General features: G+C 55.7%; 9 protein-coding genes across 11 annotated transcripts; 2 read left to right on the top strand and 7 right to left on the bottom strand.

Moving 5' to 3' along the window:
- Positions 1-157: 157 nt before the first annotated feature.
- H310_12283 (hypothetical protein) lies at positions 158-2101 on the bottom strand. Its single transcript, XM_008879286.1, has 4 exons — positions 1902-2101; positions 1505-1855; positions 1028-1453; positions 158-976 (listed from the first exon to the last, which is right to left on the bottom strand). Exons 1-4 carry the CDS (start codon positions 2007-2009, stop codon positions 437-439), a joined length of 1425 nt encoding a protein of 474 aa, XP_008877508.1. The 5' UTR covers positions 2010-2101; the 3' UTR covers positions 158-436.
- Positions 2102-2767: 666 nt separating this feature from the next.
- Positions 2768-4018, bottom strand: H310_12282 (hypothetical protein; the record flags this gene model as incomplete). The annotated part of the gene is made up of 1 exon (XM_008879285.1): positions 2768-4018. Exon 1 carries the CDS (start codon positions 3524-3526, stop codon positions 2768-2770), a length of 759 nt encoding a protein of 252 aa, XP_008877507.1. The 5' UTR covers positions 3527-4018.
- Positions 4019-4171: 153 nt separating this feature from the next.
- H310_12281 (hypothetical protein) lies at positions 4172-6222 on the bottom strand. The gene is made up of 2 exons (XM_008879284.1): positions 5101-6222; positions 4172-5033 (listed from the first exon to the last, which is right to left on the bottom strand). The coding sequence occupies exons 1-2, from the start codon at positions 6132-6134 to the stop codon at positions 4856-4858; spliced, it is 1212 nt and encodes a 403-aa protein (XP_008877506.1). The 5' UTR covers positions 6135-6222; the 3' UTR covers positions 4172-4855.
- Positions 6223-6496: 274 nt separating this feature from the next.
- H310_12280 lies at positions 6497-8312 on the bottom strand. 2 transcript variants are annotated; one of them, XM_008879283.1, is made up of 3 exons: positions 7570-8312; positions 7187-7499; positions 6497-7137 (listed from the first exon to the last, which is right to left on the bottom strand). In XM_008879283.1, exons 1-3 carry the CDS (start codon positions 8298-8300, stop codon positions 6634-6636), a joined length of 1548 nt encoding a protein of 515 aa, XP_008877505.1. In that variant the 5' UTR covers positions 8301-8312; the 3' UTR covers positions 6497-6633. The 2 variants fall into 2 exon arrangements, with proteins under 2 accessions (XP_008877505.1, XP_008877504.1); XM_008879282.1 differs by having other exon boundaries at positions 6497-7499.
- Positions 8313-8363: 51 nt separating this feature from the next.
- On the top strand, positions 8364-8830 carry H310_12279 (hypothetical protein). Its single transcript, XM_008879281.1, has one exon. The coding sequence runs from the start codon at positions 8406-8408 to the stop codon at positions 8760-8762; it is 357 nt and encodes a 118-aa protein (XP_008877503.1). The 5' UTR covers positions 8364-8405; the 3' UTR covers positions 8763-8830.
- On the bottom strand, positions 8711-13800 carry H310_12278 (hypothetical protein). Its single transcript, XM_008879280.1, has 10 exons — positions 13079-13800; positions 13003-13028; positions 12593-12947; positions 12435-12545; positions 12252-12385; positions 11440-12199; positions 10997-11383; positions 10752-10949; positions 9481-10707; positions 8711-9415 (listed from the first exon to the last, which is right to left on the bottom strand). Exons 1-10 carry the CDS (start codon positions 13652-13654, stop codon positions 8783-8785), a joined length of 4407 nt encoding a protein of 1468 aa, XP_008877502.1. The 5' UTR covers positions 13655-13800; the 3' UTR covers positions 8711-8782.
- Positions 13801-13897: 97 nt separating this feature from the next.
- H310_12277 (hypothetical protein) lies at positions 13898-15556 on the top strand (the record flags this gene model as incomplete). The annotated part of the gene is made up of 10 exons (XM_008879279.1): positions 13898-13989; positions 14033-14155; positions 14201-14271; positions 14320-14487; positions 14536-14655; positions 14699-14830; positions 14872-14949; positions 15004-15065; positions 15121-15265; positions 15332-15556. Exons 1-10 carry the CDS (start codon positions 13920-13922, stop codon positions 15554-15556), a joined length of 1194 nt encoding a protein of 397 aa, XP_008877501.1. The 5' UTR covers positions 13898-13919.
- Positions 15531-16959, bottom strand: H310_12276 (serine/threonine-protein phosphatase PP-X isozyme 2). The gene is made up of 5 exons (XM_008879278.1): positions 16700-16959; positions 16441-16593; positions 16094-16394; positions 15795-16042; positions 15531-15737 (listed from the first exon to the last, which is right to left on the bottom strand). Exons 1-5 carry the CDS (start codon positions 16892-16894, stop codon positions 15666-15668), a joined length of 969 nt encoding a protein of 322 aa, XP_008877500.1. The 5' UTR covers positions 16895-16959; the 3' UTR covers positions 15531-15665.
- Positions 16960-17161: 202 nt separating this feature from the next.
- Positions 17162-19764, bottom strand: H310_12275. 2 transcript variants are annotated; one of them, XM_008879276.1, is made up of 12 exons: positions 19488-19764; positions 19380-19440; positions 19010-19331; positions 18836-18950; positions 18715-18786; positions 18595-18663; positions 18379-18534; positions 17968-18323; positions 17883-17924; positions 17679-17838; positions 17520-17611; positions 17303-17476 (listed from the first exon to the last, which is right to left on the bottom strand). In XM_008879276.1, the coding sequence occupies exons 1-12, from the start codon at positions 19749-19751 to the stop codon at positions 17419-17421; spliced, it is 1767 nt and encodes a 588-aa protein (XP_008877498.1). In that variant the 5' UTR covers positions 19752-19764; the 3' UTR covers positions 17303-17418. The 2 variants fall into 2 exon arrangements, with proteins under 2 accessions (XP_008877499.1, XP_008877498.1); XM_008879277.1 differs by having other exon boundaries at positions 17162-17838.
- Positions 19765-20098: the final 334 nt, after the last annotated feature.

Genomic DNA, 20098 nt, shown 5'->3' with positions numbered 1-20098 from the left:
TGAACCTTAGCGTCCGACGCGATGGGGTAAACACACACATCATGTTGACCAAACGCACCGACACGGCACTTTTACCCATGAATGTGTCAGCTGCCACGAATTGGAGCTGTGGCGGAGGTGTCGCATCTTTTACGGCGGCTGCGCCAGCCAAGGGCTGCAGCAGGCTCTGGTTTCCCATCGCACATGTCACTTTTTGCGACACGTTGCCGCCGTCCCGTCCGTTCATGGTCGGGCAGAGCTGGCATTGGACTCGCCCGCCACCGCAGGTCGTACTCGGTGCCAACAATGGGGTGCCATGGTGTCGTGGCCAGGGTGGCATCGTTTGCTCTCGCTGGGGGGACATGTTCATGGAGCAATAAATATGGAGTGGCACCTTTCCCCGCGTTCCCTCCATTCGCACCTACCAACACTTCTGGTACAACGAAAACCAACGATTTCACTGTGTTTGGTGGTACGCGCGATTGGCGCCGGTGCTACTGCTCAGGGACGCAGTCCCGATTTTTCCAAGGGCGACGGCATACCTGCCAAACGGCATGTCCTGCTTCGCTCGCAGTGGAGTCGACGACTGCGCCAGCAGCGACGGTGTGTTGGTGTGATGCGGTGTCGACATGGGGGACGTGGCGTCGGATATGCTGTCGAGATCCAAGGAGGGCTTGTATGTGACCCACTCGACGTCGTCTTGGGTTACCCACTCCGTCCGCATCGTGCTGTGCGCATCGAATGGGGCCGAGTCGTCGAACGCAGCACTTGAGGGAGGACCGACAAGATGAAGATGCGAACTCATGGTCGTTGGGACGTGGTGGTGAAGGGACTCTTGATAGTCGTCTGTGCTGTTGGCTATCGACAGCGATGTTTCGACGCTGTCGTTCGACTCCGGTAGGTTTAAAGTCGCGCACGGACAGCACAGCCGCACGTGGACACGAATGCCCGACGCCATCAGCTTCCACATCGTGCTACATGGACGGCCACACACCACCTACGCACGAACCACGTTAGGATTTGTGGGCGAAGAAGCCCGGCAACGGACCTCACCGCACCGGCGGCAGTTGTGGCGCCGCCTGAGGTGTCCAAATTTCTTGTCGCAGACGTGGCAACTGGATCGAGCACTGAGCGACACGACGGCATGGTCCGGGAGAAATTGAAGCCGACTGAGTTTCGCGGCGCGGAGCTTCTGCCCGAGCAAGTTGAGGTTGCCGCACTGACTCACGGCCGACTTTGTCACCAAGTAGTCGCCGATCGAGCCACGAATCGACCCGTTTGGCTGCACATGTTGCAGCTCAAACACCTGCAACACGCCCGGTTGGTCGCACTCGACGTAGATGAACCCGGAATGCAGCATCTTGCCCCGGACGATGCCGTATTTGAGCTGCAGATCGGGGCACGCCGGAACCTCGACATGAACGAGGGCGCGAACCCATGCGCGCTTGCCGCCAACAACGAGATTGTCTTGGTACTGCCGCATACGAGATGAGGACCACACCCAGACGATTCGGTCGGTGCATACCTCGAGGTAGCACAGGTCGCGACGCTTCACGACAATCCCGGCTAACGGCGTCGCAAGAAGACACCAGTTGATCCCGAGGTAGTGGTGTGGCCGTCTCGGTGTCGGCATGGTGATGTTGTACAGCCGAACGATGTCCATGATGTCAGGGAAGAAGGTAAACGCAGATGCGCGGACGCTGGGGGTGTCGAAGGTGAGGAAATTTGGGATGATGTCGTCGAGCGTCGCCTCGATCTCGGTGTGGGCGCAAAAGAGCGGGACGTTCTCGTGACGTCCGCGGAACAGCTTGACTTTGTCGTCTTGAGCATAGAACGCCCAGTTGATGGACCCGCCGACGAGTTGCGTGAACTCGACCTGCGTGCACACGACATGAGATCGCATGTCGAGTTCGACAACGTACCAAGTCCTTGGCTGCCTTTTCGCCCAATGCTATGAAGCGGGCGATGTCGGTGGGAGGCAGCGGCGGACATTGAAAGAAGTCCAGAGAGATGGGCACTTGCAGCGTCATGCACGACTAGGAAATGGTACGAGCGGGAGTCGCTTCGTGCAGCCTTGGAATAGGAAGGGATGGAGAGGCGTGGTGCGACCAGCATCCTCGCGATACACCAAATGATTTTGTCCCAGGTTTGTCCCTGCGCTGCCAAACCAGACGGTTTTGATTGGATCGAGTACGATCGAGGTGACCCCGTACCCAATGAATACGATTGGAAGGGGCACCACGGACTGGGATAAACTCGGTTCACAACATAGCACACACAAGTCACGTGGCTGCTGGTGCGCCGCCGCACGAGAATGCTGCCCACTGGTGACGAGAACGCTGTACGAACGGGGTGAAAACGCCTGAGCAAGCCACTTTGCCCATCCACACGTCCACGGGGACCAAAGGGTTGAGTGCGCTTGGTTCGAATGTGCTCATCCATCCATCCATCCACGGGGACCAAAGGGTTGAGTGCGCTTGGTTCGAATGTGCTCATCAAGTCTGTGACGAGAACGTGGATTTCAAGCCGCTGGTCTGATGGACGAACTGTAGCGACCATGACCCCACTGCTTCCATTTCGGCATGCATGAACTGCCTGTCAACTCTTTTCCCTACGGGTCGAAGAACATATCCCTATCTGGTTGGTGTGTGCAGCGAGAAGACGGCAAGGATGTTGCCATGGCACTCCGCATGAAGTCCTCCACCAGCAAGCATCGCAATTCCAACAACGTATTGGAGGACAGGATGAAGGCTTGGTCCATTTTCTACGATAGACACAACACGCCGAGCTACACAAACGTCGTGATGACCCACAAAATGATGCCGCATCCGATCATGAGGACGGGAGTGTCCATCGTGTGGGGTGCAATCGCTTCCGCGTACGCCATCGTCGGCGGCAGCACGATCATCGAGACCAGGACTTGCGCAAAGCTGTCAAAGTCGGCGTACTGCAGCGCGGGGAAGATCATGCCCGACAAGAACACACACGTCGACCCTTCCCAGCTGCGCGTGTACGCGCGCGTCGAGAAGCACGCAGTCGTCTTGTACTTGTGCTTGCCCCACATGATGCCGACGGGCTCGGCCAAGCCGTCGCCGATGCCCGTGATGAACACGATGATGTAGACCAGGTCGCCGTTCTCGGCAAAGAGCCACTTGAAAAACATGAGGATGAACAGCCCCGGCGCGATGTTGCCGGCAATGATCCACTTGAGCGTGTGCGGGCGGTCCTCCGGGCGATCCAGCGAGTTGAACTGGAGCATGAAGAACGACAGCGACTCGCGCACGGGCTTGATCAGGACCAGGAACCCGATCATGGTGAAGAAGTCGCCCCACGCGAGCGCGAGCGGGCCATGGAAGTTGGTGTGCATCACCAGCGGCACCATGTACGCGGCAAAGTGCTGCAGCTTGCGCGTGTAGTTGACCTTGAATGCCGAGCTCTTGTTTGTGATAATGTACCCATTGCTGTCGACGGAGCAAAACATGCGGCAGATGAGGCCGCCGACCATCGACACGATCATCATGCACCCCTCTGTGGACCAGGACGCCATGGGCAAGTGACCTTGGGGCACGGGCGTCGAGTTCACGTGGAGCAAGGTGTAGATGAAGAAGACGAGCACAGCAGGAAGTCTGTCGATGACCCAATGCTTGGTGGCGGTCGTGAACACTGTTCACGACACTTTGCAACGGTGGACTTCATAGCAAAGTGAATTGTGTGGACCAGGGTCGACTCCACCGACAGACCATCTTGGGTGAGCCCGATCGGTGAGTTAGGACTTGCACATTGTGGCGTACATGGTCGTCCAAGGAAGCAGCACACATCACCACGTTTCAACGCCACCCATAGCCCCTGCCGTGGTTGTCGCCGTCGAAAAGTGTCATGTCAAGGTAGGTCGATAGGTGCCGCCTGCGCTTGTCGAATACGCTCCTTGCGTTCCCCCATGTTGTATTCGCCACACCACCGAACGAAATCGACAACGCGATCGATCCAACGAGCGCCAACTCCATCGTCATAAATGGACGAAAGTGGCGCATCGCGGAAAAGACACGAATGAATGGGTGGTGCCCTTGCCACATCCGCCGACACCTGTCGGTTCTCGTGGACGTGTTTTCCATGACGATGTTCGCCATGGCGCTTGTGTCGGCAAATTTACGCTCATCCGGTATGTATCCGGATAACTGTCCCCACCTTGCAGGTTCTCCAAGAATGAATCGACAGCCCAGGCGCGGTGGTAGCAATCGCCAGGCGCCGCGTCAACGGTACAACCCGCCAAAGTCCACGGGCGACAATACGGTGAACTCTAGCATTGTACCAGGCCTATCTGTTGCGATCGTTCAGAAGCATGACCAACCCACGGGACGCTTGACGTATGGCGTTGTCGCGGAGACGTTGACCGGGTCCGCCGTCCATCCTCGAGGCATCAAAGTGCGGTTGATGGATGGGACCGTGGGTCGAGTGCAACACATTCGGCGGGAAAATGACAGACACCTTCCCACAGCGCAATTCAAATCAGACAATGCCGAGGCAGAGGGCTGCCAGGCACAACCTCCACCCACATCGTCGCTACTGGACTGGATACAGCCTTCTCTTTGCGCTCCCAAGGCTTCGCCCTTGACCAGTTCGGAACAAGGTCACGACCACGCTTTGGATGCACGTGTCACGGACGATGATGATGACCGAGCCCCATGGAACTGCTCAGCTTGCACGTTTGAAAATTCAACGTTCCTCATGGCATGCGAAATGTGCCAGACACCCAAGTGATTCACGGACGATATGCACCCGCTCTTGCATGGCTCGCATGGCCAACGCAGCTTTCAGAGGGATCGCAGATTTTGACGTTAACACTCATCCAAGTTGCTCGTTCTCCATGAGGTTGCACCTACGGGCAGGTCGAAGCAGCGATGTCGGCCCCACTGACAAAGTCCCACGCCCTGTCTTGTTTGTAAAAGGTGCGAGTATCGCCAACGTATACGACTGCATGCGCAATGCGAATTGCGCCGTGGACGAGCGGCATTCCATCCACCACCACGACTGCGGTGCATCCGCTGCCCAACCTCCTACATCACACACTTTGTCGTCAGGGTCTCCGCACATATTGCGGGCATTGTGCTAGTGTTCGCTTACCCCAACGAATGCGACGCTTGGAAATGAACAAAGCCAGACGACAACGAATGCGCGGTCACGTGCGTCGCGATGGCGAGGAGTCGCACGTGGTCGGGATTTGGACTCCATGGTGGCAGGTCCAGTGGACTAGATCGGGCAATGGAATGGAACGGAAGCAACAGCACCACGTCTGTCATCGGTAGCGCCGAGTGATTCGTGATGCAAATTTGGCCCGTTGTTGCCTGTCCCGAAACGACTGGGGCAGACGCCGCCCATCGCGCAGTCACGGTCGTCGACGACATGGTCTGGACATGAAAGTTGATGTGTTGAACTTCGGTGGATGGAGGTTGCGACGTCGGTGCAAGGATCGCGTGGTTCGATGTGATAGTGGTGAGCTCCTCAACCAGGTCGCGGTCACTACCGCCAACATCCCCGGCCTCTTGCTCCATTCGCCACGTCACGAAGGCCCTGACAGTCGACGATACTTTGGCGCCCCATTCGGCGACGCTCCACACGACTTGGAAGGATTCGCCCGGGCCCACCGTCACTGGATACACTTCGTTGGGAGGGTCCTGAACTATGCCAGCAACCGCTTTGTTGTCGTTTGCACACCCAAGTGGGCAGTGCAGCGCCACGTCGATTAGAGAGATGCTGTCATCCACCGAATTGTTTGTCAGCTGCAACACAATCGATGTCGGCGGCGCCAGCGGGTCGTGATGGACGACATGCGCCAAAGCAAGTGGGCGCACGAGCACAACAGACGGGGTGAACACAAGCTCGCGCTCGACGGGGGATCGTTGCAACGACACTTCGGACGCCATCGATGCCATCACAATGGCATCCATCACGTCGTAGTTGAAATTGGATTCCACAACGTGAAATAACTCCAAGTGGTCGTCGATGTGGAGGTGTACTGATAGCTGGAGTGGAAGATTAACGTACGCTGCATCGACGTGCAGAACGCAAGATGCGCGGAGGACGAAACTCGACGCTGTTGGCTCGCCATGGCACTCAAAGGCAATCGACTCATGCATCACTGTCGTTGACGTGTCCATGGCACGAAGCAAACAGGTCGTTGTGACGCATGATAAATGTTGGCGCCATGAGTTGTCGGAGAGCAACGACGAAGAGTCGATGGCGTGCACACGAAGGTAAATCGATACGTTTCCACCTACACGTCGAAGCATGTCACCAACGACCGATTGACAAAGGCAGCGGGATGTATGTACCGTCTAGGAGAGCCACGTTTGGTCTCGAAGCACTTTGCCTGCGCGGGACGAGTACGTCGATCTCGGCATGCCTCCATTCTTCCATCCAACTCATTGCAACCTTGCGAAATTTGCTCGGAACGGGTGAAGTCAAGCATGCAAATATTCATTTTGTATGCAATTCTATATTGAATATGTATATATGTTTTGAAGCAATTCATTTGGATTCGCATTATATTCCGCATCCGCTTCATTTTAGTACTATTTTTGAATTTGGACGGTACGTTGAAACATTCTTACGCATTTTTGAAACGCACATACTGACACCGTTTTCCATGTTTAGTGCTCATTTGCGCTCCATCGGTGTGACGTCAACGGGCACGGAGGACAACGGAGGAGGAGACGTCACAGCCATGGGACCAAGTGAAGCAGTAGAGCTCGCTGTGCCTGCCACCACCGCGAACTTTTGCTGCTGCAGCATGATCTGCTGCACTTCAATGTCATCCGCTCGGTCAACTTCCTTGGCAGTGAGTTCATCGATTTGTCCAAAGTACGTGAGAGGCACCTTGTACTTGATCTTTGGAAGCAACCACATGAGCGCCCGAGGATCCGTGTACGATGCAAATATTGGGCTATTCTCCGCGGCATACGTGAGAGCCGACGTGGGGTCGATGAGGAACGCGCACGACGGATCCACACCAGCTTCTGTGTACGCCATGATGTCCGTTGGACGGTTGCCAAACCCCGCAACGAACACTGGGAAGGTCGACGTGCGACCAGCCGCTACCATCGTGTCTTGCACTTGCTTGAGCACACCGGCCTTGAACACATGCGGATTCTTGTGCACGACCTGAACACACAAGAGTAACGAGGATGGAGGAGAGGAAGAGCATATGAACCTCGACAAACAAGGCGCCAGCGAGACCAAGCGAGTTCGTGATTACGGGCCCAGGAGGAAGCTGCTGGTCCACATCTTGACGGGCCTCCTTCAGGTGTATGCGGGAGCCGCCGGCCCAGTTGATCGGTCGCGCCGTCAAGTAGAAGATGCGGGCGCCGATGGAGTGCAGCTTTGAGAAGAACGCGCAAGACCCAGCATGAATGTAGTCATACTGGCCAAGGCGAAGAGTGCGAATGTGACCGCCAACGTCGTCGATTGTGATGGTACCGTCCAAGTCAGCGATCACGGCAAAGTCGTCGGGTCCCCATACGTACCTACGACAAAAATCCACGCGTTGCAACGGCATGTCGAAGAAATGGCAGAAAAATCATCGCGAAGGCGTACAGATTGCATTCGACGGTGCGAATGTACGTCCGAGACGCACGAACGTGCTCAAACCGGACAAAGTTGGGCTGGCCATCGAGCACGAGAGGAAACCGCTCCCATGCCGACGGTGGCGGCAGGTAGTTTTCAGGGTCGGTCGGCGAGAAGGAGCACCGGCCGTACTCCATCAGCGTCATCGAGTGGGCGAGCTGTCGGTCGTTCACGTACACGTCGATGGTATCGCCGACCCCTGCCTGGGCATTTGTCTTGAATGACGACCATGAGAACATGACATGCCATGGTGTCGAGTACAAAAGGCCGTCCGTTCCCTTGACCAGGATGACATCAATGGCATTGCCACTCACACGTCGTTCCTTCTCGATACCGCTCAATGGCGAATCCGACGACGGTCGTCTGGCCGTGGGAGCAGATGCACTGCGAGTTCGGTCCAAGTTGTTTGACGTAGGTGCAAGGACAGCCGCTCTATCCTTACCTGTGCCTTTCATGGGCGTCAACACATCACCTTGAATCGACAGCGACGAAGTGCTCCTGCCTTCCACGGCCATGCTTGCCGCTGTCGTCGGGTCGCCAGCGACCTCCATCGCGTTTTGACCAAGATCACCCAAGGTGAAGTTGACAGCGACCTTTGACATTTTATTTTCTCTCCTGCTCGAACAAGAAGCGAATGAGAGAGCAAAACGTATTGAAATTGAGAGGTTTCGTTTTAACGCAGCCCAAATTTTTAAAAACATTTTAAATACTGCTCAAAACGGACACGATCATTTAAAATCCAATTTGAAATATGGCCAACCATCGTTCCTTCAAACCAGCATGGATGAGCTCATGTCGACAATCCGATGGGACTTGCTGTGGCAAGCGATCACGCAGCGCATTTACAAAGACATCATTCGGCCCCACATCCTCTTGAATGGCGACACAGACGAATGGATCGGTCGCGTCGCTGCATTCGTTGCTATGGGCGCCTCGCTCCGATTGCTCCTAAGCATTCAAGCATCCATCGCTGCAGGGACGTTGTCCGGAGTCACGGCCGCCGCTCTCGTGTACTTTCGTCGGCGATGGTGGGCCAGCCGCCGCACCAGCAGCAGCGTTCAGCACCTTACATCCGACTCGACGTCCACGTGCTCCTTAAGGCAGTAACACAGGTATATGGTCCATGCACACTTCTGCCTAATGGACGACATGATCCTCATTAAACAATACGACAAGCTCTCGTCTACGCGACGGAACTCCTGTCGACTGGACGGTGTACGTCCATTACGTCCGCCGTCTCTTTCTGTCGCTTCATCGGTGCGTTGTCAATACCGTCCTGGCATTTTCGCTTCACTGGTGTGCCGTGGCTGCCACAGCCATCTTCGCTTCCCTGCTGTCGCTTTTGTAGTCTCAGGGCCGCGCGCTTGTGGGCGAGCCACGCATACACTTCCTGCCGTGGAAGGCCTTGGCGATGCCGGAACGTCTGCGTAAGGTCCATCGCCGTCGTCGTTGGGCGGAGATGCAGGGTGGACGCCACGGGCAAGAGAAAGTAGAAGTAGAAAGCACCGACTTGAATAAGACTCTGACTTGCCAGCGGCTGCGGCGCCATGCCAAATGACACTTCGTGGCCATTCACGGACAACGGCGTGAGAACACTGAGGCACTCGATCACATAGCGCTGCCAGCGCACATCCCATCGAATCTTGACATGTTGGGCGGAGATCATGAGATCATCGCCGAGGTGGCAGTCGACATCACCGCCAGACAGCCCTCGGTGAAGGTCAAGCCCCATTGTCCTGTACCGCTCCTTCCACTCCGAGCCGACTCGGCCGAGAACGGCTTGAGGGCGGAGCATATAGAACGACATTCCCGGTCCCTATGCACAGACCATTAGTTGTACCGCACGCCACCAAGGCCTCGCGTTGTCCAGAAGGCGCGTACCACTAACTTGGCGTACCCCACTGGCTCAAAGTCGAGTGGTTTCTTGCGTCGAGGGTCCGTGGCGATGAGGCTGTACTGAAACTCGATCGTTCCAAGCCGGTCTCGCACAAACGCGCGTTGCCACCGTGGCACAGCAACGGTGTGCTGATGGACGACGACATCGTGCAGCGATTTGATGCTTTGGTTCAAAAACTTGGCATTGCATCGAAGGCATGTGATCTTGAGGAACCGATTCAACTGCGACTGCATGTGTAGCAAAGGCGCGAGGACGGACGCGGCCTCCGCCATCGTTTCTCTTTCCCACAATGGCGTTGTGACGGCCATTTTGCCTACTGACGACGACGTAGAACTCGCACCAGGCGTCGCAGAGGTCGACGAGACTAACGCCGAGAACGACGATGGCGTCGCGCTGCCGCCCGCGCTTGATTTCGGTGTGTGCTGCTGCTCGTCGTAGAGGATCATGTCGCTGTTTTCGTCGTCTTGGCCTTGATTCAGCATCACAACCTTTGGGGTGACGCATTTGCGGCTCTTGCACGACTGCTTTCGCAGACCCGGTCCACCATACTTCTTCATGTCTTGGCAATGGCGGCACTTGAGGCAGTCCCCGGCCAAACATCCAACGCATACGCCACATCGCATGACGCGCGTTCGACTGCTGGCAGCTGCAGCCGCGGCGGCCCGACTCGCCTTGCTTCTTCCGCCCTTGGATGACTTGATTGGGGCATTATCATCATCGGCGGCATCGTCCGAGTCCATGGAGTCGACTTCGTCGTCCGAGTCGGGGGCAGGCACAACATGTCTACTCGTGTCGTCGTCGACTTCGCTCTCGGACGTGTCGCCGCCAGACGAATCGGAAGACGCGTCGAGGAACTCATCGGTCGGCTTTGTCTCATCGTCGTCCCCGCCGACCGACCCAAGAACTTGGGGATTCGTGCACTTGCGGTTCTTGCACGATTGCTTTCGCAGGCCTGGCCCGCCGTACTTTTTCATGTCTTGGCAATGGCCGCACTCCATGCAATCGCCCGAGAGACACCCAGGGCACTTGCCACACCTTGTCACACGTTTCTTGTTGCCTCCTCCGCCAGTCGATCTTCGGGTCGGTTTCGGTGGCGCGGACGATGCGGACGACGAGTGGGCAGGAACGCCACCAGACGTGCAAGTGCTGCCCGATGTGTGGCTGTGGTGCGATGCGCCCGAATTGTTGTTCATCGTGGATTGTGCTGCCGTCTACAATATTCATCAGGGGTGGCCACTCATAGACAAATCTGTACCAGTTCAGTGGGTTTGTTGGACGGTGTGATCGATTCATCGTGCTCTTGGCGCTCGTGGGCGTTGCGTAGAGCCATTGTCCCGCAATCCACGCCGCATTTCCGGCATGTCCACGTGCCGGCGGGGGCGTGATCCGACTTAGTGTGTTTGAGGAGACCACTCGACGTCATGAACGTCTTGGCGCAATGTTTGCATGCAATCTAGATACCTCCCTCGTGAGTCCCTTCGATCGCGACATTGAAAGTACCAGCTTTGGATCGACGACGGTGGGCTTTGGTAGCGAGAGCGCGATCGGGTTTTCAAACAGGGGGGTCGTTGGCGTCCGCAGCATGAGTCGTTTTGTGTCGACAACAATCTTGGCTCGGTGGTTGAGCCGCTGGTACTTTTCCAGGAGGTCCATTTCCGACGGCCCAACCATAGTGTCGTCCGGGTTTGCCAGCACGTATTCCATCACGGGGGTTGCATCCAACGCCACGAGCTCTGCGCGCTCTTCGGCACTCAAGGCGAGCGTGTGGTTGGTGGCTTGGTCGAGAGCCGATGCCTCGGATGCGCCGTGAAAGCCCACGCAGACCCTTTGAACAATGGACCGCAGCGACTGCACAGCAACATCGTCCAACGCAGCAGTGCCCCACGCCTAACAGGTTCGCCGTGCGTGAGTACGCAACCATCTATCGACGGATTTGTCCTTACCATGGCCTTTTGCTTTGAATCGAATAAGGCGGGTCCCACAAAGTGCAGCAACAGCCTCAAGTCGATGTCGGCATCCGTTTCCAACATGAACCAGCGCTGGCGACAACGAAGACCCAAGGCAAGCCCTGCCCATTGCGAGTACCCGCCATCCAGCGCGGCTGCGGCTGTGCATGCGGCATCGAATGTGACTACCTGCCACAGCATATGCTGAAAGTGTGCAGCATCTTCAAACAGCGCCCGGTAGGTAGTCAACACCACGTGGAACGCGTCTTCATGGCGGTCGTGGCGTCGAGTCCACTGTTGTCGAAGGGTTCTTCTGTCTTCTGCGTTGCCCCAGTACGGCAGGACTCGCAGGGACGGACACAACGACGAAATCGCACCTTCCCAATCGTGGAAATGGGGCGTCACAATCAAATGCGGACCCCACTTGCCTTCCACAAATGCCACGTCCGCCAGTAGTGCCGTTACTTGATGATAGGCTGAGATGGCGTTCGACACTGTCGGGATCAGGACACCATTCACGCCTTGCTTATACAGTCCCTTCATCCTTCGGTGGGTATCTGGGGTCACTGCCGGCCCTTGCAGAATTGCTTGCACGATTCCAGACTTGTCTGGATGGTCCTCCATGGATGCTTCGTTTTCCAACCACGTCCACTTGGAACTGCTGCTCTCTTGAAAAGGATTCGATATCTCGACGGCAATGGGAGAGCTCAACGTGGAGCCATGTGAAAAATACGGCGACTTGCGGCGCGGTTTGCGTCTACAGGACATAGAGGATTCTGAGCGAACGAGCCCTGGATGCCTTGGTCTACCGGTGGCGAAGGTTCCAATCGGCGTCGAATTCCGCCAGCGCATCGATGTGGTCTTGATACAACTTGCTCGAGCTCGTCTCGGCGAGCCCGACAATCTGCGAGAGATTCGCCACGGCCCCAGTTCGGCCATGCGACTAGACTCAACCATGACCAAACAAGCGTTGCCGAGCATGTTGCACGTACTGCAACGGGAAGGCGGTTCCCCAGCAACAGATCGACGAACGTGTCTCCTTCTTCCATCAGGTACTGGATGAGTTTTGCGTTATCGGACAGGACGTCCCTCGGCCGAGCAATCTACCACAAAACAAGTTGAAACATTCCAAATACGTCCAAGGGATTACCATGATGGGGTTGCCAGCCGCGCCATTCTTCTTGGTCTGACGGGATAACGCGGCGGTCTCGTCAGCATCTTTGACGTGGTGTGCGTCGGTGGCAGATACGTGTGTCGCCGAGGAAGATGACAATTTTTTGTCTCCAAATGCGTCCTTGGATTTGAGCCTTGTTTGTCGCTTGAGTTGCAAATCTCGACACCGCGTCACCAGTTCACGAAGCTGCGCCTTGCGACGGCTGCAATGCTCGTCCATGTTGGTGGCCGCCACGTGGACTGCGCACGTCCCTCTGACGATGTCGTCCCGCCAAATAGCAGCGGCATTCACGCCTTGCTCGAGCTTGCGGTTTCGTAGCGCGTTCAGCTTCCTACAACCATACCATGATGAGCACGAGGATGGGACTAGGTGAAGTTTGCAAATACCGTTGGTGCTGCTGAATAAAATACTCCTACGGCAAACCAAGTTAGGATCGCACGATGACGTGGACGAAGGGCGTACGCGGTAGTCGTTGAGGTCGTCCCATGCTTTGGTCTTGAGCACGGCAAAAAACGCTTCCTTCCGTCCTTCGAGAAGGCGTTCCTTCCACGCATTAAAGCTCTCTGCTGAGCACTGTCGTTTCTGAAAGGGCCGCGAACGATGGTGGACATGGACCTTCGTGACTTGCTCGTGGAATTTCCGGTCGCGCTCGACTCTGTCCATTGTGCTGTTCGAGAACGCAGCGTTGTACGCTTTTTCCAGCGCGTCGTAGACGACTTCGTCCGATTCGTCGGGGATTTCGTCGTACACATCCCCAAGCAGTGCGCCTTGGTCGGGTAACCGGCCATGCAATTCTGTGCCGACCAAGCATGCCTCGAGTTCGATTTTGCCGCATTGCTTTTTCCGGGCAACCTCGTCCATTCCAGGTTCCGTTTGAGATGGTCCTACCGGCAACACTGCTTCCGCATCGACGTCGTCGACTGCATGGGGGTCGAACTCGACACGTGGGGTCCGAATTTCGAGTGACTCGATTTCCGTCAATTGCAACGCCATCATCGGGAGATGGTCCACCCGCAACAGTCGCCGTTTTAGATCCATCTTCGCTCGCGGGTCCAAGGTCGCTGGATGTGTGCACACGTGGCGGCCGTCGCTACCTTCGCACGGACCTCCGAGGGCCGAGAAAGGCACAAATTAAATTCCCGTGCAATTTAATTGCGGAAACGGCGCAACGTCGAGCGCCCGCCACACAAAACGGAAAAAAACTCTGGAAATGGATTGGATTCGCCAGTTTGAATGCGATGATAGAGGGATTTTGATTCCAAAGGACATAAAGCCACAGAGGTTTCCGAGATCTTGGGCGGGCATGGAAGTGGCCGTCGCGGCGTACGTTGCGCAGTTTGGAACTATCGAGGGTATCATGGTCCTGGAGAAAGGTACGAGGAACCCATTCGAATGGACGACAACTGGTTTCGATAGTCAGTCAGCAATGGAGACGGTGGGCGAGACACCATCGCTTATGGCGCGACCGATTCCGTCGCATGTATTACGATGAGTTTGCATTCCTTGTGGGCGACCAAGGCGAGCATGCTGACTCGCAAGGTTCGATACTCGTCGCAAGCATGCAGGGATTCAGTGTTTGCATAGAGTGGAGGTTGTTGTGCGTCCAACACAACATGGACTACTCATGCGGATACCACTTGGGTGCACCACAACAGGTACGGCATGTGCCTTCAGGTTACCTTGACGACGAAACTTGGAATCAGGACGAGGCATCCATGCTGCGATGGATCTTTGTCACACGACAGGCAATCAACCGAATGTCGAGAAATGTGGCGGATGTATTAGAGTCGTCGCCACCAGAGTGCAAACCGCTGGATGAAGCCACGTATTGGCAGCGTTCCATGGAGCACCTGAAGCGTCTACAAGACAACGTACTCGTCGCTGCATTGTACGAGTGGGTTTCATGTCGCTCGGGGTAGGTGGGCGAGTGGACGGCTGGGGAGGGAGGCCGCCACGAGCTCCATGCCAAGCTCGCGGACCACGTGCAGACCATCAAGAAGCTGCACCACCAAGCGCAGTGGAATGCCAAATACTTCAAAGTACGCAAAGCCCTTCTGTGAGCTTTGCGCCAAGTGGATGTAGGTCCTAGAGAGCCCGTTTCGAGCGATTCTGTTCACCGACATGAAGCACGTCCCGTTTGTCGTGACGCCGATGATCAAGACGCTGAAAATGATGTGGTTGTCGAGCAAGTACTACAACGATTGCTTCAAGATGGTATGTGTTTTTGTGTCTGGTGGTGGTCCTGACCAGCGCAGGGAGGGTTGCTCGGTCGTATTGCACACGCACTGAGTGTTCGTGTGAGCCGCGCCATCTCGATCACGGCGCTTCTCCACGTAAGCCCCAGGCACCTCAGTTGGTCGACCCACCTCTCTCATGCATGGATATAGGGCGACGGCGACTTCCAAGACACGATCGACATGGTGGAATGCGCCGGCGTGATGCTGGAACGGTACTGACGTCTGCCTCGATCTGAGAAGTGTACGCATCACGTTTTGCGAATGCAGATGGCACCAAGTTTACGATCCGTCGTCGACTGTGTGGGGCCCGTTCGACATGTACATGCTCTTCCATCGGGTCGACTTCGTGGCTCAGCGGTGCTCCGAAGTGCGCAGCGCGCTCGTCCTCCTTCGACAAATTCGGACGGTCCTGGTAATGAACGACCGGTCGTTGCTGTGATGTGCCGTCCCCCCTCACATGAGATGCCATCGTGACCAGATCGAGAAAGTCCAGAATTCCGACGACGCGAGCCAGATAGATGAGTTCGAGGAGATGCTGCGGTCGATGGACACTGACTTGCGTCGCCACTGGGAAGGCATCGACGACTTGTTTGCCGACGAGCACTCGGCAGCGTGGGCGCACGGCATACAGAGTTTGAGAAGCCACTCGGACGCCCTGCTCCAATTTGTCCATCGGCTCCAAGACAAAATACCTATTTATTGAAATCCAACAACCCAACTTTGCAGACGTACGTTGAGCCATGGGGTGCCTCCTTTTCTGTTTCCTTCTGTCTACTAGCACGCAAACATGGCGGTGTCCTTGCGCGTTTCGTTTATAAGAAATAGTCTGGCGCAGGCTTCTTGGAAGGCACCCCGCGCGCGTCTTGCGGTGCCGCTTCGAAAATCTAATGGACAGACATCAGGTCGACGGAGTTTTGAACCGTCGTGTCGGATGAACGCACTTTGAACTTCTGCTCGAGGCTTTCGTCCAACTCGAGGATCGCTGCCACGTTGCCGCAGCGATAGCAATAGTTGGGCGCCGACCACACCGTCACCAAAGCGTTGTTAAACATCGACTTGTGCCCTTCCATAACGAGCTGATGTGCACGGCAGATCAGCTGGATGTCGTTCGTCTGGTTGAACTTGTCGACAACGTCGCCGCCGAACAAGTACCCTGCGCCGCGCGGACTCAATCCCCACCCGTCAATATCTACATCAAGTGAGAATCAGTACTCTGAGGGTTTGAATGCAGAACATGTACCTTCTGGGTCGGACCACATGAGGTCGCACATGGCGCCGTCGTGTGGTACTTCCTGTTTTCGGTCGATAATACGAATTTGGTCCAACGTGTTGATGGAGGGAGAAAGACCACCGTGGACACAGAAGATCTTGTCTTCGATGATAGCCGACAAACTCAAATAGTCAAAAATCTCTGTGCAGTAGCGCCACACGTTCACAGACCCATATTTCCGCAGGCATTCGTCGTAGAAACCATACACTTGCGTGATTTGGCGCGATTCGTGGTTGCCTCGGATCAGCGTGATGCGGTCAGGGTATCGCACCTTCGTGAGCATTTCAGATCATGAGCGCAGTTAGAGCAAACATTACCTTCAGCGCCAGCAAGAGGAGGAAAGTTTCCACACTGTAGAAACCACGATCAACGAAATCCCCCATGAAGAGGTAGTTTGTTTCGGGGCACTCTCCGCCGACGTTGAACAGTTCCTTCAAGTCGTAGAATTGCCCATGGATGTCACCGCATATCTACGATCGGTAACGCTATGAGCGCCACGTGCATGACATAGCACGCATCACCATTTCCCAGCACACTCCATTCTCAATTTCATGGTCGGCGAGAATCTCGACGTACGGTGACAGGGGCGTCGATGCGCTGGACGTTACTCTCATCCACGAGAATCTCACGCGCTTTTTGACATAGCGCCTTGACTTCGGACTCCTTGAGGTACTCACATCGCTTGAGCTGTTCGATTTGTCTGTCGAGGTCTCCCATAGGCGTAGCTCCGGACGTGCCGCCAGTACTGCTGGGACTCACAGGCGTGCTCATCGTGGTGATGGGGAACCCAAACTATTCTGAGGTGAACGAAGGGCCGAAAGAAATGCACGTCGGCGTCGATCCTGTCACAATTGATACTTTTTCTCTTTCCATGCACTGGATGTTTTTTCCCACCTCGGAGGCGCCGGATAAACCTTTACAAATATATACAGGTCCACCCGGGATCCTGACCGGGCGCCGCGCACACTATTTGCCCGAGTACTTCTCACACTATTTCACGGAGGACGTGGTTGACGGGGTCACGTTGGAACTTTCCCATCGCCGACAATGCCAGAGGTGTTGAGGTCGGCGGCGAGTCCACACGTAAGACGAAGATGAGGCGAAGCTGTATCCATGGACTTCGTCAAATCGGCGCTGGAGCGAGAGCCAACCTCTCGGAAATACCGCCGGTGATGGCTCCAGTACTCCAACCCCTGGCAACAAGTGTGCGACTCTCGTCTGAAAATGTACGTGACCGTGCCGTGTACGGTCGAGATCGGATGAGATGCGTGCGTCCAGAGAAAAAGCTTCATGGTTCAAAGGCTGCAAAGCTGCAGGAATAAGTCGTGAGCCCGTCTGTCTTCCCATTCGTCCCTGTTTGGGCAGATAAGGTGGCGAGTGTGGGGAATTCATGTACCTGGGTGTGATGGGCTTCAGGCGGACTACTTGTTCGCTGCCAGTGCTCCGCAGTTCCCACGGAGAGGGATTCTCCTGCTGCGCGTCGGACACCTATCGCAGACGCATACGATGGTAGGGAGATCCACGAGGCCACGATGGTCACAAATGCAAGCACAACCTGAAAAGGGCGTTGGTCTATGTTTGGTAAGGGTGCAAGCGCCTGATCGGTGTTTTGGATTGCAGGAAGAAGTGGTGTGGATTTGGGTTTCGTCAGCGATGGCAGGACTTCCAGCTCAACCGACGTCGATGTTGTGACCAGGCTCGGCGTCGACAGCGACCTATATGCCTGCATTAGCCATGAGCAAAGGACTGCGAAACCTACTTGAGTGACGGCAAAAGCTTCCGCTTGTGCCTTTCCCTGAGCCTACGACCTTATGTCATTCGCACGGCCGGGAACATGCAGCTACCGTGTGTGATTAGGAGGCGTCATTGGGTTGTAAGGATTGCCTTGATCAAAGCTGCGTGGCAATGTCTTGGTTTTGTGAGGTTTCCGTCGCCGTCTCGTCCGATCGAATGGACCATCGTCCGTCCATCCACTGCATGTATTCGTTTCGATAGCTCGTGAACAAGTGTCGATCTGCGGTGTTGGGGCGAACCATCCACTTGTGCATGCGTCGCTTGTCGTTTCATCAGTCGCAGAGATCGCCGTGTAAGTTTGGATTGATTTCGGCAAGTTTGGTGCAATCGTCGCTTGACAACGCAAGGCGTGGTTTTCCATCTTGAGTTGCTCGATTTCTACCCTGAGCTGCGCCACCAAGTTGTCCTACTCAACATGGAATGATCCGGTGCACTGGACTTGCTTGACTACAGGCGAGTACGTGTGCATTCAGTATGGCTGTCGGGCGGTTCCGAATGCGCGCGACGCCCATTGCAAACTCGAGCGTGCGGATCGTTTCTTTGGCATATCCGACGTTTGCATTTACACATGCCAGCATCAGCGTCCGGCTGGTGCCGCCGAGGCTGTCGATAAGCAGCTACAAAATGGCCGGTGGCGGCAACAAAGAGTGTGCAACCGGTAGAGTGCAAACACTTACAGTGGTCAGCTTGGAGTCTCGATAGGGAATAAACTTGTCTACTTTGCCTGCGTTGAGCGCAAGAATCACCTGGGCAACTTTCGCTCCAGGACAAGTGAGTTTGTTGGCTGGAGGTGCTACCTGGCTCAAGCAGTACAGGCTCTTGTTGATGTGGCCGGACTCCTTGAGCTGGGTCCCGACCGCCCCAGTTTCCTGCCAAAACCAACGTTAGCCTCAGGTGCTTACACGAGAGATCACATACGTGAGCGCGTTCGCTGCCTGCCAAGTCGACCACGGTGAGCTTTCCACACCGCCGTCCCTTTGTTGCGTCCGTCGAGTCGATGTAGATTGTGACCAGGCAGTGGCTTCGATTTGACCTACGCACAGGTACAGTTTGCACTTGAGGGTAGCATGGTCGTGCGCAAAAACTTCCCACCGCTCGTTCAAATTGTGGCTCGAGTAGATGCGTTTGGATGCAGCTTGCAGGATGACAGCCATCATGTCCTCGTACGAGTTGCACGAGGCAATGGTTGCTTCGTCGAGGTGGAATCCTTGATTTCGGTTCCAACGGATGGACAACGTCGAGTTGGTCGCGTACTGGGCTTTGGCCGCCATCAAATCGTACACTTGATCGTTGTATATCTCGACGCAAGCCACTCGAACCACATACGTTGATGTGGTGTTGTTGGCTGCATGGATCGATGCCATGAGCACAGCGACGGAACGAGGCAGTATTCCCTGCGTCGAGTTGGCCAGATCTGACATCGTGCGCTCAACCTAGTGCGTTGCAAGTGCCATGCACACACCTGAGGGCTGGACAAGTGCTTGGTCTGGTCCAAAGATAGTAAACGACTTTCCAGCGCCAGTCTAGCGGGATAATTCAATCGGCATAACGAGGAAGTCGCAGGTAGTACCTGTCCGTAGGCGAACACTGTGCACGAATACCCATCCAGCGCACTTTGCACCAAGGAAGCCACGCCAGACTTTGCAAAAGCTTCGTCTTGGGTCATCGTCGAGTCGATGAATCGGTCACATCGAAACGATGCGGCCGAGTCGCAACTGTCCGCCTGAATGTACAGCGTGTTGCTGCGCCATGTCAAGGACGACGCATCTCCATGCTTGGTCGGTCTGGCCCGGATGGCCACTTGGATTCGCTCGCCGCCTGACGTCCCCGCCATCGCACGCTCAAGCCGTTTCACAATCGGTTACACCTGACTTGAAAGTGTCTGCAACATCACGCAACCATGGAGTGCAACATCTCGTCTCAACTCAGGGCAGTGCAGTGGCATTTCTCGACCCCCGCCGTGCGCCTTTGGTGGCATCGAGCGGCGAGCTGATGTGCGGAATGTCTTCGCGGACTGCACGTGCACCAACCTCAACTGTAACGAACGGTTGTTGCCCAATTAAAAACCGTGTTGTTGAAACTCCTTTAACGCGTTATTTCCTCGACGTAAATTTCGATTCCGAGGAGGTCGAACGAATGAACGCGCGGGTGTTTTCGTTACATCTAGTTTAACGATTCGCG

This window comes from Aphanomyces invadans (assembly GCF_000520115.1).
Source record: "Aphanomyces invadans strain NJM9701 unplaced genomic scaffold supercont1.37, whole genome shotgun sequence".
NCBI classification, from domain to species: Eukaryota; Oomycota; class Saprolegniomycetes; order Saprolegniales; family Verrucalvaceae; genus Aphanomyces; species Aphanomyces invadans.
Note: the sequence above shows the minus strand (reverse complement) of the source record. Positions and strands in the feature narration are given on the sequence as shown.

Coding starts and splice junctions, on each gene's coding strand:
- H310_12283 (XM_008879286.1), bottom strand. CDS start 2,009: ATGACGCTGCAAGTGCCCATCTCTCTGGACTTCTTTCAATGTCCGCCG. Junction 1,454..1,504: donor GCGACCTGTGCTACCTCGAG/GTATGCACCGAC, acceptor CGTATGCGGCAG/TACCAAGACAATCTCGTTGT. Junction 977..1,027: donor ACTGCCGCCGGTGCGGTGAG/GTCCGTTGCCGG, acceptor GTTCGTGCGTAG/GTGGTGTGTGGCCGTCCATG.
- H310_12281 (XM_008879284.1), bottom strand. CDS start 6,134: ATGGACACGTCAACGACAGTGATGCATGAGTCGATTGCCTTTGAGTGC. Junction 5,034..5,100: donor CAAGCGTCGCATTCGTTGGG/GTAAGCGAACAC, acceptor TGTGTGATGTAG/GAGGTTGGGCAGCGGATGCA.
- H310_12280 (XM_008879283.1), bottom strand. CDS start 8,300: ATGTTTTTAAAAATTTGGGCTGCGTTAAAACGAAACCTCTCAATTTCA. Junction 7,500..7,569: donor CGCACCGTCGAATGCAATCT/GTACGCCTTCGC, acceptor TTTTTGTCGTAG/GTACGTATGGGGACCCGACG. Junction 7,138..7,186: donor CTGGCGCCTTGTTTGTCGAG/GTTCATATGCTC, acceptor TTGTGTGTTCAG/GTCGTGCACAAGAATCCGCA.
- H310_12279 (XM_008879281.1), top strand. CDS start 8,406: ATGGGACTTGCTGTGGCAAGCGATCACGCAGCGCATTTACAAAGACAT.
- H310_12278 (XM_008879280.1), bottom strand. CDS start 13,654: ATGGATCTAAAACGGCGACTGTTGCGGGTGGACCATCTCCCGATGATG. Junction 12,948..13,002: donor TTTATTCAGCAGCACCAACG/GTATTTGCAAAC, acceptor GTATGGTTGTAG/GAAGCTGAACGCGCTACGAA. Junction 11,384..11,439: donor ATTCAAAGCAAAAGGCCATG/GTAAGGACAAAT, acceptor CGAACCTGTTAG/GCGTGGGGCACTGCTGCGTT.
- H310_12276 (XM_008879278.1), bottom strand. CDS start 16,894: ATGAGCACGCCTGTGAGTCCCAGCAGTACTGGCGGCACGTCCGGAGCT. Junction 16,395..16,440: donor TCCTCTTGCTGGCGCTGAAG/GTAATGTTTGCT, acceptor ATGCTCACGAAG/GTGCGATACCCTGACCGCAT. Junction 16,043..16,093: donor CATGTGGTCCGACCCAGAAG/GTACATGTTCTG, acceptor CACTTGATGTAG/ATATTGACGGGTGGGGATTG.
- H310_12275 (XM_008879277.1), bottom strand. CDS start 19,751: ATGGCGGGGACGTCAGGCGGCGAGCGAATCCAAGTGGCCATCCGGGCC. Junction 19,441..19,487: donor CAGTGTTCGCCTACGGACAG/GTACTACCTGCG, acceptor TTATCCCGCTAG/ACTGGCGCTGGAAAGTCGTT. Junction 18,664..18,714: donor GCCTGTACTGCTTGAGCCAG/GTAGCACCTCCA, acceptor AAAGTTGCCCAG/GTGATTCTTGCGCTCAACGC.